The following is an 18,434-nucleotide window of genomic DNA, read 5'->3' on the forward strand; positions in this document are numbered from 1 at the left end:
ATCATCACCAACTGTAACTCTATCGTCAATATAGTATTATGGTATCCAAGCACACAGGCTTCACTATTGCACAGTACTGCATGTTACCATCACCAAATACAACCAGAATACCCAAAGAAGTAAAAGTGCATTAGAACTGGGACACATCTGTATTGGGTTTGATGTCACCAGATGTCAATCTCATGCTAAAACCCTGCTCCAAGTGTAATACTGTACCTTGCAGGACCTCTGCAGATGTTGAGTTAGTGTCTCCTGATGACGTCACTGGGCTCACTGTCATGGCTGTTAACAATAATAGCCTAGTCAATTCAATGCATTGGCGCAGTATTTGGTAATAACGTCAACACAGAGTCAATATTGTGAAAGGTGGCGAATAGTTTCCATAGAGCCTACAATCGCTGTAAATCTGTCAAAACAGTCGGCACATTCACCGTTATCTCGGTGGGCCTGTGACATCGTCACAAAATTGTGCTCACGATTAACCGTGGCAATATCTTGTTATCATCAGGGTAGAAATGAACATTTTCTACATAGACACCATCAATAGTTTGACATTTCTCCCATTTCTTGACCACTCACAGATCGCCATCTAGTTTCATAGACAACCATCTCTCCATTTCTTGAATGACCTCAGTGTTGTCGGCCAAACGGCGTCCAAGTCTAGGCTCATCTGTCAGGGAAACTCTGTCAGGGAAAATGCCTTTGTCCATCTCACAACAGTATATCATACGATGGACTTCACTATCAACAGGTTTCATGTCCTCGTGAATCTGTCGGACAGTGCAACCCTTCAAGTGCAATAACTGGATAACATTCAATCTTCTTCATATTGGGGGTTTACGGTGTTTAGGATCAACTAGCAACATTTAATTAAGTGAAGTAAATAGCTTCTGACCCAATACCTAGATAAGGGAACCAATGTTATCTTCAAATTTTCATCATAATATTTCAGTAAATTAATTTCGATAGTTAGTGTTCTATATAGATAACATAGAGTTTTTATATCCCGTTGATTGCTGCAAAATACAAACGCTTTTGTGGTTACATATAGCACGATCTCTCGTAGTTCAGTCTCGTTTTTCGTTTTACCATCAGTGGCGATTCAATGATACAGCTGTCCCTTCGATTTGGCTCCAGGACGTGCCCTACTTGTGAAGAACCTCATCCTCAAATTACACTCAAGAACTCTATCCCAAGATCACGTCACCATAAGCCTCTAGGTAAATTACACAGCGAAATAAGTATGCTGGCACCTTTTTTCGTCAGAATAATTTTAGTGTCATCATGTTTCGATGATTCATGAATGCATTATTTTCTGATGTATTTCTGCTCACGTTCTGAAACATGTCTGTATCTTGTTTGAATAATGCCTGATTCTTCCATCGATCCTCGTTCGAACTCGTTTTGAAGTTTCATTAAAATGGGATCCTGTCAGAGTCATGTTTGGATCATGTTTGGATCGTGATTGAGTCAAATTTGATTTATGTATGAATCCTGCTAATAGCTTCTATTTGGTCATACGTAGGTCGTGTCCATTATGAGTTAGTCAGTCTTAGTGTTTTTGTAAGACGCTTTGGCAATATTCCTACGACGTTGCTTCACACATGTCCACCCTTGTGGGGATTCAAACCTGGATCTTCGGAGTGACAAGCGAACGCTCTGATCACGAGACTACAATTACCGCCCCAATTTCTGGACCATGTCTAGATAATGTTAGGACCTTAATTGCAAACTAAATTATTCTGGGGGTCGAATGGAATTCCCCACCGCAAATGCCGCTAAGCATCCGAATATCTGTAAAATTGTAGATGCAAAGCAACACTGACCCACTCACTCACTTGTGAAGCATTCATTGATTTAGTCCATGGACTTGACCGAGGTTTAACAAACAATGTTCGCTCACACACAGTGTGTCAGACACAAACACATATCTCTCCATCAGTTTACATGATGCTATTGATTTTATATCCTTTCAGCCGGAGTTGACTATGGTCGGACATCACGTAGACCTCACAAGAACAGTCGTCAATACCAACATTTATTGTCAGTAGTAAGTTTAGTTTTTCGCCGCTTTTAGAATATTCCAGCAATATCACGGCGAGGAAAACAGAATGGGCTTCACACATTATACCCATGAGGGGAATCAAACCCGCGTCTTCGGCGTGACGAGCAAACGCTTTAACCACTATACTACCATGCCGCCTCTGTTGGCAGTACTTTATTCATCATTGTAAACCAAAAGTTACTGTGTCCTGTAATCTGATTGGTTGAAAAACATGATCAAATGGTATTAGATTCCCGGAAACTGCAAGACTATTCACTGCGTATTGACACGTAAACAATTGTTTTGTTGTGTCATCAACAGTGGTGACGTCATTCAAATCATATTGTGACGTAAAGTTAGAATGACGTCACAATTGAGCAGCTCCAGATGCTACCATGGGAACCAGCTGAAACGGCCAGCTGATGACACTTCACTGCTGTACCCGCACTCGATGTAAACGAGTGCAGACAGTAAAACCCCTTTGGTTTACTTTTTTGTTTACAATGTCGACAAACATCATGTGTTGGCCAATTTCCGGGTGTTATTGAGTATTTGAAGCACGGGAATATTTCATTTGAAACCTCTGGCTGACGCCGTCGGTTCCAAATGTATTCCCGTGCTCAACTATACTCAATAACACCTGGAAATTGGCCAACACATGAGTGAGTGAGTGAGTGAGTTTAGTTTTACGTCGCACTTAGCAATATTCCAGCTATATGGCGACGGTCTGTAAATAATCGAGTCTGGACCAGACAATCCAGTGATCAACAACATGAGCATCGATCTGCGCAATGGGGAACCGATGACATGTGTCAACCAAGTCAGCTAGTCTGACCACCCGATCCCGTTAGTCGCCTCTTACGACAAGCATAGTCACCTTTTATGGCAAGCATGGGTTGCTGAAGGCCTATTCTACCCCGGGACCTTCACGGGTGCCAACACATGATGTTTATCTCACAATTCACACAGCATGTTACATATTGGTCACCTGTATCTGACTTTGTCAACGACGATACTTACACCGATTCTTTTCCAAACCCACGTGTGTAACATGAAGTGTGTATATATCTGCCCATGGTAGTGTGCATTGCATTCACATGGTTGTATATTTCGTGGTTATAAGTATCTACCACAAGTTGTACATAGCTTCTCACTTGCTTGTATATGTACCCATACATCGTATTGTTATCATTGCCTATCCCGTTGTATACATATCTGCAGGGTACATGTCTGTCCTATTGTTGTAAATTGGATAAAAGGTTGTGCATATTTACCACTTCGTTGTGTCAGTCTCATGGTTGTACATTTTTACCATTTGGTTGTGTATGTCTACCCCGTGTTGTGCGTGCCAATCTCATGGTTGTACATATTTACCATTTGGTTGTGTATATCTACCAAAATGTCAATCGTATTGTGGAATCTGTCAGTCAATGGTTTAATATGTCTACCAAGTGGTTGTACAAAACTTCCATTTGGTTGTATATGCATACCATACTTGTGTACATATTTACCTCGTGGTTGTATATATCAATCAGATGGTAGTCACATTGTTTACCCCGTGGTTGTATATATCAATCAGATAGTAGTCACATTCTTTACCTCGTGGTTGTATATATCTAACACATGACTGCGCATGTCAGTGAAATGGTAATACCTTTGAGTCACAACTTGGTGGTTGTATATATCAATCACATGGCTGTCCGTCTTCATCAAGTGGTAACTCCTTTGAGTCACATTGTTGTATATATTTACCGCATGGTTGTACATTTCAGTTCCATGGGGAAATTTCCATGAGGATCATTGCGTCTACCACTTGGCTCTATACATGGACAGGAAGCGCTGGCAAATGTCACAATATGCCGAAATATTGTATATGACTGACAAATCAGGTGTTTATCTATCACGCTGTACTATACGAGGGTCTAAATAACAGGGATCCGCTTCACCATGTGATTGCATATATCTGCGCCGTTGCTGTCTATAGTTGACAGGAGGTTGTATCACGCTGACACAGCTAATCACATGTTGCACATATAACAAGCACATTTCAACGCAACCGACTGTAATAAAGCCAGGCGCGTATGAATACGAAATCCCGTGAATGAGATCCTGCCGCGCATCTTGACATTGCGCTTGCCCACACCGGGTTAGAGAGAGAGTGTAGTGACGGGGGACATATTTATCAACTTCGTATCAAGTGTGACTGAGATATCAAATAGTTCCTTTGCATCAACACTAATCCCCAGATATCGATAACAACCTCATCCACTACATACAGACGTCTGGGAGAGGCTGGTGGAGACGGTTTCGTGACCCACGATGTTGGTGATACACGTTGTGTGATTTTATGAAAATCCGGGCTTTTTTCTTGAGGGTGCAATTATGATATTATGTGGGAGTTGGTGTTTCATTCGAAACTGCTGACACGGGGTTGCTGTTATGAGCGAAACAGATCTACCATCAGTTATCTCGGCTCGAGCCTGCATCCAATTTTATCTAGTTTTCCTTCCTCTCCACTAGCTCATATATGAGCTCACCCACATACAATCTACTCAACCTCAAACCACAATCCACTAACCCCTATCGCCCACGCCCAGCCTCCTTCTTGCCAGACCACCCTCCACTAACCCTTATCTCATCTCGCCCACATCCAGTCTCCTCCACCTCAGACCACCCTCCACTAACCCTTATCTCATCTCGCCCACATCCAGTCTCCTCCACCTCAGACCACCCTCCACTAACCCTTATCTCATCTCACCCACATCCTATCTCCTCCACCTCAGACCACCCTCCACTAACCCTTATCTCATCTCACCCACATCCTATCTCCTCCACCTCAGACCACCCTCCACTAATCCTTATCTCATCTCACCCACATCCTATCTCCTCCACCTCAGACCACCCTCCACTAACCTTTATCTCATCTCGTCCACATCCAGTCTCCTCCACCTATGACCACCCTCCACTAACCCTTATCTCATCTCGCCCACATCCAGTCTCCTCCACCTTTTGGCGCTGCTCCTTTAGTTGCCTCTGTGTCCTTGTAACAAACTGGGAAAATGCACAAACAAATGAGGACAGTTTCTTAAACAACTTCTTAACCTTTGTGACGAAAAAAATATGCAATTTTAGGTCTGTTGTTATTGCACTCCGCGCTGGTTAGATTCTTTCATCTCTACATGTTTTTATAGTTAGATTGTAATTCATCGGTTTCTCTCAAACGCACTGTGACTGATACTTTCACACGTTCTTTCTGCCCAACCTAAACATTCCCTTTTAACCTCTCCGTACACCCTTCGGCTCCGAACTTCTCCTCCCTCAACAAACCCATCAAGTCTGACGCCGTTCATGGTTTTCGTGCTCATGCTGCATCGCCCGCCCCTCCGTTCTTTTGTCATGGACCTCCAGCACCAGCCACTTAGTTTTACAAGGGAATCATGATGGCAAGATAACACCTTTGCTCACGTAGATACTAAACCATCGCCATATGTCTTTAGCAATTATTTTGTCACCTGACCTAGCATCCTTCTACTTAAAAGAAGCATCTTCACATCTTCCGCAGCAGAATACGACTCGTAGGCCCCTTAGTTAACGCCATGATTGATTTCTGTATTATTCCGCGGGGTTATGAAGAAGCCAGACACCCGTCTTGAAAGGAGAGAAATGCAGCTCAAACCAACGTGTTAACACGCCTGCGCGCAAACAAGCTCCAGTACAAGCTGTAGTTCGATGAAAGCTTGTGACACTTCGTCAGGCAAGGGAGTAGCCTTATTTATGAGAGAATTAACTTTTTTTCACAATTATGAATAAATGTTTTTGCTTCTACTATGCTTTTGGCTCAAGCGCATATATTCCAAAGCTTTTTGTATATATCAGCCACTCGGGTGTCCATATCGGGCATAGAGTTGTTTATTTCAGTCGGATCAGTGTTAATGGCAGACACGTGCATGTTCTTATAAATCCCTAGCACGTTCATATATAGTATATTCCTGCTTGTATAGTATATATCGTTTCGTGCATTCCGATATCAGGTGTGTCCATGTGTATAGTAGACACGTGCATGAATATATCAGATTCATGCATTCTAATATCGGGTGTATACAAGTATTTTGCAGACACGTTCATATATATAGCAGACACGTGCATGAATATATCAGATTCATGCATTCTGAAATCAGGTGTATACAAGTATTTTGCAGACACGTTCATATATATAGCAGACACGTGCATGAATATATCAGATTCATGCATTCTAATATCGGGTGTATACAAGTATTTTGCAGACACGTTCATATATATAGCAGACACGTGCATGAATATATCAGATTCATGCATTCTAATATCGGGTGTATACAAGTATTTTGCAGACACGTTCATGTATATAGTAGGCAAGTACATAAATGTAGCAGATATGCACAAGTATACAGAAGACATAGTCATGCATATATTACACGCGGATAAGTATTCAGAAGACGCTGAGGGATTTGTATTTCTCGACAGTATATGCATCGTTTAAGAGGCATTATTCATTTGTCAAGCGGTACTGTGTATCAGTCAAAACCAGCAAAAAAGCATGCTGCCGCCCCGAGGAAATATACTGAAAAACTATTATGTGTTGAATTGAATTACACGTACGGCGTGATAAGAGGCAACGCTGCATCTGTGCCTTCCTCGCTGTCTTAGATTTACAGATCAGGGACTACTGGAGGTCTAGCGGAAAAACGAACTGTATTGAGCAGCCACAAAATCCTCCAGAATCAATGATCCAGAGACTCGCTGCTTCACAAGACGCCAGAGAATGAAGACGATGCCAAGGTTCCATATAGAACATTACCCTTTAACCCTGTGGGTCTCAGACATGGTGATAAACTATGGCCCCTGTACCCCGTGGATCGAACCGTTCCCTCCAGTATTGGATGGAGAACCCAGGGGATAAGACACGGCTATTTAATTAAGATTCTCGTTGCTGGTCAATTTGTTACTGGTCAGAAAATCCATAAATGATCAAAGTACCGGACATTTGACCATTGATTCCGGACACTCAGAGTGTTGGCGAGGCATGACGCACCCAGATGTCAAGACGAGATTCTGGTGGGTGGATATTCTTCACCTTGGCTATTGCAAATTCACCTTTGGTCAAAGCAACAATCGTCCTCCCATAGAACTGAAGAGACCCCTGTGGTTAACTTGACATGAACTTCTGAATAGGGAAGATGGATGCAGATTACAAGGAAACATCGTTACACTGGGTTACTTGAACCCCACGCCAAGCACAGGAATTGCCCACCAAGGGACATAATTAACTTTGATGAAACGAACATGTTGATTGTCGACCTCCAAATTACCGCCATCTTGGAATGGGGCGAATATGCCGACACGAATAGCAGTCAGCAAATGCTCGGGTTCATTCATTGCACTTTAATGTCCCTACTGCTCCAGCAGCAGAGCGTAAACAAGGAGAGAATATTTCAACTGATTTGCATTATTTAGTGAGACAAACATATCTGTCCAATCTTGAAATTGATGAGATTCATCTGTAAAATGCGTTTTGTCTAAGGTTTTAGAATACAATGAGGATGAAGTAAATATAAAACAACAAATGTAGAATGTATGTCCTAACGCAGAGGCTTGTCCTTGTGGAACGTCTGTAAAACCGGTTTCCATTCGGGAAAATAATAGGTCAGAAATTGCTCAAAACGCACGGAACAAATTGCAAAATCACAATACTTTTCCTTATGTTACGTCAGTAGTGGGACACGTGAAGGTCCCGGGGTACAATGGGCCTTCAACAAACCATGCTTGCCATAAAAGGTGATTACGCTTGCCGTAAGAGGCGACCAAAGGGATCGGGTGGTCAGGTTTACTGACTTGCTTGACACATGTCATCTGTTCCCATTGCGCAGATCGATGCTCTTGCTGTTGATCACTGGATTGTATGATCCAGACTCGATTAATTACAGACCGTCACCATGTAGCTGGAGTATTGCTGAGTGCGGCGTAAAACTAAACTCTCTGACTCACTCGTGATGCATGACTATCACAGAGCGTAAGATACAAAATAATGGATACACCCCTATCGCTGTCGCCATGCTCAGTGTATCAATGCGTACACGAATCCCCATAGTTAAATAATCCAAGTGGTCTCTTGATGCCTAGCTGTACTAGATACTACCACATGATGAAATCACCCTACCGGGTACCCATCACATGAACAAAGGCGTTTATCGATCATGATATCACAAGGAACAGTAACATGTGTTTCACTTTATGCCAGATCAGAAATGCTCTGGAGTTCAGCTACACTGTGTCCACACACACACTTCCAACTATCAAGGTGGCCTTACGTGATGGGTGGTCTGGGCTGTGTACATTCTGTCATGATTATTTGTACATATAATAACCTAGCGTAGTGTGTAGTGAAGAATATCATATTTCACGTATTCGAAAAATCGAACACGTTCGGTGGGAACATTTCCACGCATGAACCACTGGACTACCCCTTGCTCTTGTCATCTGTACAGCCGGCGATAAAAACAGATTATGACCCCATGCATGCCACTCTCAAGGGCATCAAAATTACTTCTGACGAAGCGTCGGAAACGCCCGAGAAGTCCGAGGAATATCCGAGAAACCTTAGAAATGACACTCGTTGATTTACCAAGGGGATGATATTGCAGACCCTGCCTCCATCGACTACGCACTAATTACAGGCAAAATTCCTTTCAAAACAAACCAATGCCCGCTGTGCATCGTTTCACGAAAAATGAAACCCCGAGGAAGGAAAAATTAATTTACTTCAATAATTGCCAACCGCACAGTCACAAATTCGAATCCTGTCTGAAACCTGACCCAAGACCACGTCGCAAGACTGTCATTAAGTCTGACGATGCATGTCAAAATCCATACTATGCTTTAGATAGCAGAGTTTAGATGGTTGGTTTTATTGTAACAGTACACTCGACCACTGGTAGTGTCAGATCGATATGTGCCGTGTCGGGCGAGCAGCACACACCCTTAGGCCAAGGAATCAAGGGCGGTACATAACTGACGGATGTGTTCTCTGTGGTGCTATTGTTAATGTAAGCTGTAGGCAATGGCGGAATCATTGTGTGTGGTTGCAATTGGACAATGCTTGCGAGGTTGTTTGCCATATCGTTCATCGGGATGTTAGGGGTTGGAGGCAAACATCTGCAGCATAGTAAACAAGCCTTCGGCATCTAGTTAGTATTGTTTAGAAGGATGTGACTACTTAAATGACTCACATGCCTTTGTTGGAGAGAGAAAGATGGATAAAGAGAGTGATTGAGAATGAGAGATTGAGCGAGAAAGAGAGGTTGAGAGAGGCAGATTGAATGAGAGACACAGTACGGGAGAGAGAGAGGGAGAAAGAAGGAGAGGGAAGGGGAGAGAGAGAGGGAGAGAGGGAGAGAGAGAGACAGAGAGAGAGAGTGGATAAATGAATTTCAGTCAGTGAACGCGTTAGATTTGTACCAAGTGGTGAACGATACCGGAATGTTGTTGTCTATGTACAATTAAGAGCGAATGAAAGAGGAATTGAATATATTCTAAAATCCTCCTACGTCAACGGGTCACAACTGCTCAGTGAAATTTGGGACAAATGTCCCACATTTGTCACTATTACCCTTTAGACCCGGTGAATTAAAGTCTGCGAAACAGAGAATCAAACACAATGTCATCCGCGAAATAAGCTCCGCATGATCATTGAGTAATCATTCTTATAAATCTCTCATCATTTCACTAAGCGACAAATAAGCACCTTTGTATATATGAACGATATTTTTTCAGTTTGCTGTTACTTCTGTGTAATGAATAATGAAACTTAACCTTTCGTTGCGAACTGACTTGCTTGAGCATGTTTCATGAGGGAAATGTTTTTAATGCCAGAACCTTCTGCCGAACAAATATAAGTCTGTTTGCATGCGTTCATGTAGCTTTCCATTAACATGCAGCCGAGGTGCAATCCTCACAGCAAATAACAGGTTTCAAACATGCACGTCCTTTCAAATAAATGTTGACGAACATAAGTAATGTTGGGGATTGAATAATTTACAAGGACAATTTTCCAGGTCCTCACGTAGGACAAACGAACTCATTCGTTATGGCAAAGACTGGGTTCAGTAGATTTGTCTCTAGGAAGACAAATTGTTAGTCCTGGCAGGTACCAGATGGTCTTGTCAAGTGCTGTGTGATACATCTATTATATGTTTATTTGGCTGAAGGTAATAAGAAGACCAAAGTATCAGGCACTGCATATCTGATCGTGCCTTACCCTCGTTGATTGTTAAAAACGCAGAAACACTGCCTATGACATTGGCTTCAACAGCAGGTGGTTATATTCTGAGAGACTTGATTTGGACAATTGGTAAATGCATTTTAAGCGCTGTTGCAGAGTGGTGACTGCATGTTAGATTCTCATCAATCGGCCTCTTCTGCCAGTTAGAAGGGCACTCCTTTAAAGAGAATGTTTGGGTGCATTTAGTCAACGTTCCATCTGTGTCTCAGAGCATGTATTTTTCAAATGCGTCTTCATTCCAGTCTCTGGTAAGGACATTACTAGGATTGCTGGGGCCATTGTATTATATTTCCTTCCTCTCCAGTTGCATTCTTGTCCATGTTTCAAATTGGTCGTGTCATAGTGCTTGCGTGGTTCCTTGAACAAACTGGTCCCATCTTATTGCGTCCATCACGACAGTTGGAATACGTCTTGATTGGCCGTAACGTTGTTCATGGTCCCAAGCAGCGCAGGAGTCAGTTCCGGTGCCTGCATGTTTCTATGGTAACGTATGTTCCAAGACTATTCGTGTTATAGTGCACACTTTATAAAGGTTTGTTTCTTGACGATTTTAGCTAAGACTGATCGTATACCAGAAACTGCTCCTGGGCCAGGCGTATCGTTGGACAAGATTCAGGGCCAGTGGTATCATAGTACATAGTCGTATCCACTTCTGCATTATTCTAACCAGTCTGGGCTGCACTCGTCCCTCACGGCGCAAACCGTCATGAGTACAGTTAACACAAATTATCATAAATACATACTGATTGGTGAGATAACAATCCCATTAGTGTATAACGATATACACTGAATGGAACTCTGAGAAACACTTTGATACATCCACCAAGGTAATGGTATTGTCAGAATTTGTACCCTTGACGAGAGCATCACCGCCCGAGAAGGATTGTGTTATAAAAAGTTAGTGAGTGGTGATTTTCACACCGCTTTAGCAATACTCTAGCAATATCACAACGGAATGCACAAGAAATGGGCTTCGCACATTGTGGGGAATCGAACTGGTCCTTCGACGGAGCGAGCGAGCGGTTCATCCACATGGCTACAACACTGGTCCTTATAAAAATAATGATAAAAGACATATTTATAATATCTTTACAAAAGTTATTTTACCCGAAACAAGGGAGAACTGATGTTGATTACAACAGAACGTTAACACGCATTTGACAAGAATGTTGTACATATTGTACAATATTGTACGTATATTCGCTCTGATTGTGTAATACAGGTTTGAAAAATGGCGGACTGGGGATCAGTTCTGCATTAATTTGTACGTCATCAAAATACCAATTCCACTGGACAAATGTGGTATTTCCTTACGTGAAACCTTACAGTTAAAACCTACTAATGCTCAAATCTTGGCAACGATCAGGTAAATGCTTACAGTATGTTTTCTTTAATTAAGACATCTCAACATGGTTTAGGGCAAGACCATTATGGGCGCTATCTTCACTGTTCATCGTATATAAAATTACACAGAAAACTGTGTATTTCAAGTATCTTTTTCCAGTTTTGTCCAAATACATTCCTGAAGTATTTTGGCAGAAAACATAAGGTATCTGTTACGCTATTAGATTAAGCCATTGCGAACTATGAAGCAAATGAACGTAATACATTCTTCTGATCATTTCTTCAGAACTTTGAATAGACTCAAGTCCTGATCTGCAACACAATAAGAGCAAACATGATTTCCAGATCACAAACACTATAAAATCAAATGAAGTTACTCAAGGCAGATGTTGAGGATATTGAAATTCTTCAGCTTGTGTTACTGACAAGCAATCATAGCGCCAGGAACTAAACAACATTGCCCGTCATTTTACAGACATATTGAGCGGGAATGCAGTTTCGCTCCATCAGCAAGATAGATCAGTTCCGTATTTCTTGATTCTGACTCACCGGTATGATATGCTTGACATTGTCGTGTTGAGGTCGTTTTTACTCAAGGTGGTTTTAGTTCCAAAATTTTTTGGCATATTAACTAACATATTCAAAATATTAAACACAAATATCATGATACCACGACTATATTTTTGATGTATAATCAAATTAAAAGAATCAGTATTATTCTTCTTCTTTATCCCATCTCTCTTATTTATCTCATCTCTCTTATTTATTTCTCTCATTTAGGCTCATGGCTATTTGACCCCTTTACTTGTAGGCCAGAAAACGAAAGGGATTTTCGTCTCGTCGGTCACAACAGGACCGTCTTGGAAAAAGTATAGAAACTTTTTATCCACACCATCGCAGCCTTCTGTATTACTCTGGGAGTAAGGAGAGATTTGTTGCAAGCAGCAAAACAGGCAGGTTTGTGCAACATAACCGGTTTGCTGGTATTTACCGGTTCAGACATGAAAACGATACATGCTGATCGAAAACCGGTTTGTGTTTTATTTTGAATATTGGGACTTACGTACCGCCATTTAACAGACTGGCAGGTAATATACTTGAGCAACAATATGTGAGGCGAGGTTGGCATATTGAGCGTGATCTTTCCTAAATCTTGTGAATCACATTTGTGTCAAAGACGACATAACATTTCATCACACGAATATCTTCTTTAGTTTATCACAGAAGTGTTGGCGCTGATATATCCTAGACTGTAAATTCCAAAGACGTCTATCATTTTCATTTTCAGTGACGCCCTATTACCATTCTGGTATGTAACATGAATTCAGTCATATCTCAAACATGCCAAATGAGTTAGCCACGCCCACATGTCGGAAAACGTACTACTTATTTTCTGTCTGGGCATTCACTGCCTACTACATAACATGACTTTGTCTGCATCGTTATTTATATTTGACTTTGATGCAAATTCACACACTGGTGGTTTTAAGTTGGACACCACTGGTCCTGGAAAACAAAGAGAAAGGAATAATGTTTCAGACCAGTAGACTTCATCAAAGCGAGGGACTCTGCAAGGTTGCTCTTCTTCTCAATACTTATTACGCATAAATGCAAACATCTGATCCACTAGGTTTCCTGATCAGATGTGTGACGTACTCTAACTGTAAGCATCACAGACTTGAAATTGTTCCAGATATTTACAAAACCAGACCGTGATATCATGATTTTATTGCCGGATAATATAATCATAGCCTTGCCAAAATAGAATGACCGAGTTCCTTGAATTCGATTGCCAACATCTTCTACTTCAGTAATTTCATACTACGTTTGAAAGAAGTTCATGTTAGAATACAGTGTGTTGTATGAATTATGTTGTCTACTTAGTGCTTAGAACAGATGCAGATGAATACTTTATATATCTCAAGTCAAATGTATCCTTGCCGAACCACTGTCAATGATATGGACGATGACATGAGTGGCTTAGTTGTCTGAGCTGCAATAAGTGACAGTACCAGATATCGGTTTGGCGTGGTAGAAACATAGCATAACAAAAAACACAAAAGAAAATTACAAAACGCAATCAGAGAGATTTAATAACCTGAATTGCAGTAAATATGTCCATATCCTTCAAAATATTTTCACTTGTATTTGTGGCTTTCACTATAAGGATGCCACATGTCCAAAAATTGCTGACGGTCGATATTGATGTTTCTGCTATGAAATGGTTTTGATCTATCCTCAGTTCTACACGGAAATCATTCATTTTCTGATGAAATTAATCCAAATAGTGTCAACTCTGTCCACAACTATTAGCCTGTTCCACAGGCTAATTTCCATTCATATGAGCTATTGTTAATTTACTATTATACCATTCCCTACTACTCGAACGCATAGTGTGTGTTACAGAGATCACAAACACACTTTGCATTATGTATTCCTTGCGTATAAGTATCCATACACCTACAATTCAAGCCTGCCTATCTATCTATGCATTGGCTAAAATATTGTTTGAATCACATAAGATTGTTTATCCTGTTTAGATCATATTCGGGTGTACAAACGTTGTACCAGTAGGGCAGCAATCCCCAATTTTGCCTCAAAGGAACTCCCTATATGACTGAGGTACTGTTCAGTGCTGGGTTCCCATGCTCATTTGTTGGAAGCAACCACATGCCTATTCGAACAGTGAAATTGAAATGTATGACAGCTTCAGTGTATATCTAGACGTAAGCAATACTTCTGTAACTATGGACACCAACTTGATGCTGGACCAACCAAAATCATTATAGCATGAACGAAAGTTTAAATTCAGCTATGAATGCAAAGGAGATTATGACTTGCATTTAGTTCTGTATAAGACCCTATTTTATACTTTATGCAGAGTGCATCAGTTTCAGTTTTTCATCACAGACTCAATCCATTTACTCGTAAATACGTGACTTGCCTTTCTCACTTTAAATATCTATCTATACAATTTTTGAATTTTTTTATTTCCAAACACTATCTATAGACAGTGGAAATAAGGTATTTCGATGTGTCAAAGAGTGATGTGATGTTTCAAACTGGGTGGACATTTTTAAATGGCATGGTTTAAAGTGGACGTTGATCAAATGGGTTTAATAAATATCGTGTTGCTGAAATCACTTGTTGCAACAGAGATGCATACACCATAGCTAGAGGTAATCGAGCGCATTATCGCTGTCAACAGGTGTGAAGTTAGAATACTGGCCCTTAGTAGCCCATGCTTGTCGTGAGAGGCTACAAATGGGATCTGGTTATCTGTCATCGGTTCCCATGGGATCGATGCTCGTGCTGTTGATCACCTGGATTGCCTGGTCCCTACTCGATTATTTATAGACCTCCGCCATACAGTTGGAATATTGCTGAGTGCCGCGTAAAAGAATGCCACTTACTACTTGACGCTGGTAGAGTTTCGTAAAGTCACGGGCCTTAGTATATTTTCTCATTTTTACACGAAAAAAGTATCTCAATTTGCGTTCCTTTTTGGACGAACAATATGTTCCACCACAATTTCATGATTACTCCTTTTTGGCAATATGGGATGCATCCGTCATCAGTCAGATCTCTAAATCGTAGTTGCCGTTTGTTCAAATGATTGATTTGAACGTCTTTGTAGTTGGCATAGTCAGACAAACTTCATTTCGAGAGAATTCTGTACATCTTCATTCAGTTCGGTAACAGAATGAATTATGATTGGCACAACAGATACTTCAAACAACCCCACAGTTACAGACAATTATTGTCAAAGAAAATCAAAGATGTATTTTTTCAATAATTGTGGCATGTCTTTGCTTGATGTTTCAAGTTCTAGTTGAAGAGATTCCTTGAATAAACCTGTTGTACTTTGATTTTGCAAGTACAAAACCTTGAAATGCACCTCACCTGAAGAATACTAAGTTTATAATTATCATCCATATGAACGTAATCAATAATTCGTCAATGGTATTTCACTATGCTCTTCAATGTTGCAAACAATTCAATCATTCCGGTTCTTCATGGGTCATTACGTTTCTCAATGTTCACAAATGCGTTTCACATTCAATATCAAGAATGTCATTCATGCTGTAATTCTTTGCCAATACGTTAGTCACGTCTCTGTCTTGAAGACTATCCCTCTCATATCAATACCCTCTCTTTAACCTCATTACTACGTAACCATTAGCTTCCATTAACGTTCTTTTCCTGAAGAATATATCAAAATAACACTGTGCTTTTGTATTCAGCAGTCAAAAAATAGATAGTTACAATGCTTGGGCCTGGACCAGATGAGCACGTGGTTGATGTTATAAGCAAATATCCACTTCCAAGGAACGGTAACCCTCAGTCTATCATGCCACATGTGTGACCAAATCAGCCTAGTGGCGTAACAAGTGATGAACTGGGTCCCTCTGGGTTTGATGTACTATAATATCGCCAAGAAAAGAACTGCCCCAAATCATGAAAGGCGGATCCCTTATATAATGTGAACAAAATATACACTATCAAGCACATCAAGGCACGTGGACTTTACAGAAAGGCGTAAAATGCTGAAGGATCTTAAGCAAATGCCCGTTGGATGAAATATACTGTATAGTATGACATCTTGGTAACCCGTTGAAATACTATGTCATGGTTTTCAACTTATTTGTGTCACTGTGGTCGAGAAAAGGCGTTCAAGGACAAGCTGTAAGTCTCGTGCCTGTCCGAAATCGAAATGCGGTTCTACTGGCCGTCGGGAATAAAATGTAATGATACTGATATAGATCAGGTTACACTGAAGCACGGTCTAAAATCAGCAACCTGTTTGTTTTTTTCTGATTGTAAGCCACCATATACATGGAAATGATATTTCATGGCGTTTTGACATTACATACTGTGACAGTACAAAGTCTATAGTTACATGGCATAAGTGCACATGCACCTACGAGTCAAATTTCACATGTAATGCAGAATTATACGAAATGCATGCACATTCACATGACGAATACTCACATTCACAAGACACGTATATAGAGTCAAATGAAATGCATGCACATTCACAAGACACGTATATAGAGTCAAATGAAATGCATGCACATTCACAAGACACGTATATAGAGTCAAATGAAATGCATGCACATTCACAAGACACGTATATAGAGTCAAATGAAATGCATGCACATTCACAAGACACGTATATAGAGTCAAATGAAATGCATGCACATTCACAAGACACGTATATAGAGTCAAATGAAATGCATGCTCATTCACATAAGAGGCATGCACAGTTACACAAATTGCACGCATATTCAAATGGATTGTATACTTTCACCCGCAATACATGCATATCCACTTGAAATATATGAACTTTCACCTGAAAGGTATAGATATACAAGAATGCGTGCACGTCTACGTGAAATTCGTGCCAACGCCTGCACATCCACATGAAATCCGTGCCAATTCGTGCACATCTACATGAAATTCGTGCCAATTCGTGCACACCTACATGACATTCGTGACAATTCGTGCACATCCATATGAAATTCGTGCCAGTGCCTGTACATCCACGTCAAATTCGTGCCAAAGTGAGTATTCGAACCCGGGTGAATAACACACTAGGCTACCCCTCTACCCCTATATGCATGTGGATCTATAGTGTGAGCTGTGTCGACTGTACAATTCCGACATGAAACCTCCCTATGCTCATAATACGTATCCGTACATCCACGTGCCCTGTGCATCTAATTACAAACATTTCGAACATTCTTACAATATGTCTGTACATTTACACACAGCATGTGAGCATTTATATCAAATGCCAGTGCATTCACACAGTTAATACGTGCAAGATCACGACATATCATATACAGAATTAACAGCTATCACGTTAATAATTGTGAATTCACAATACGCCTTTTCCATGTACAAGGCACATGCTGAAAGCTCTAACACACAATCCGATTATTATTATTAGCCTGAACAACCTAAGCTGCCTATGAGACACTAGAAGGTGAATAGTCCCACGACCTATCCCATCGGGTACCCATTTTCTGATGGGTGAACAGAGGCAAGTTTGAACTAACTCACTTGCCTAAGGTGATTTTCAATGTGATTCGATATGGGGCGGGACAGAAGTCATACACACGCTCTGGGGTCAAGCGTCCAAACACAGTTACCCATCCAATAACTCTTCGCGTCCAACAGTGCTTAATTTTAAGTGATATGTGACCTGAACCCTACGCAAAAGACCACACACCACAACAATAATATGGCTTCAAATCTATAGTCCCGATGCATGAAGAGTTCGTAGCGTTGGGAATAACTCCTATCATCTAACATAGACATACGACAGCTACTGCCGCTTCGTGAAACTGATCCCTGACTACAGCTTAATAAAAGAACAGAAGGATTAAGCCAAATGGATTGGGATCAGGTTCTTGGGGCGTGTTCCGTGTAAACATAACATTTCCCATAACCAACACAGATCGTTTTAATGCTGCACGTATTTCGCCAACCGAATGCCATAAACATCTCGCAACATATGAAAGACGCCCTCAGGCTATGAATAGCGGGGTCGAAGAAATCGATTTTCCTTTGTCTTGCATCTGTACAAAAGCGGCACACCTGTTGCTGATCTCACGAGTATTGATAAATACGTCGGTCGATATATCCCCTTGTGTACATACATTCATATCCAGACCATTGTCAGTGCTCAAAACCATCTATCAACAGGTATCGATTTTAGTCGTTGTG

At 41.0% G+C, this 18,434-nt stretch overlaps 1 protein-coding gene across 1 annotated transcript in view; it reads right to left on the reverse strand.

Moving 5' to 3' along the window:
* LOC137281323 (uncharacterized) overlaps positions 1-18,434 on the reverse strand; it is a 42,264-nt gene that overhangs the window by 7,921 nt on the left and 15,909 nt on the right. The window contains exon 2 of the mRNA XM_067812494.1: positions 217-282. Within this exon, the coding sequence (XP_067668595.1) occupies positions 217-282 (66 nt within the window). The remainder of the gene's footprint in view (positions 1-216; positions 283-18,434) is intronic.

This window comes from Haliotis asinina, chromosome 4 (genome assembly GCF_037392515.1).
Source record: "Haliotis asinina isolate JCU_RB_2024 chromosome 4, JCU_Hal_asi_v2, whole genome shotgun sequence".
Classification (NCBI taxonomy): Eukaryota; Metazoa; Mollusca; class Gastropoda; order Lepetellida; family Haliotidae; genus Haliotis; species Haliotis asinina.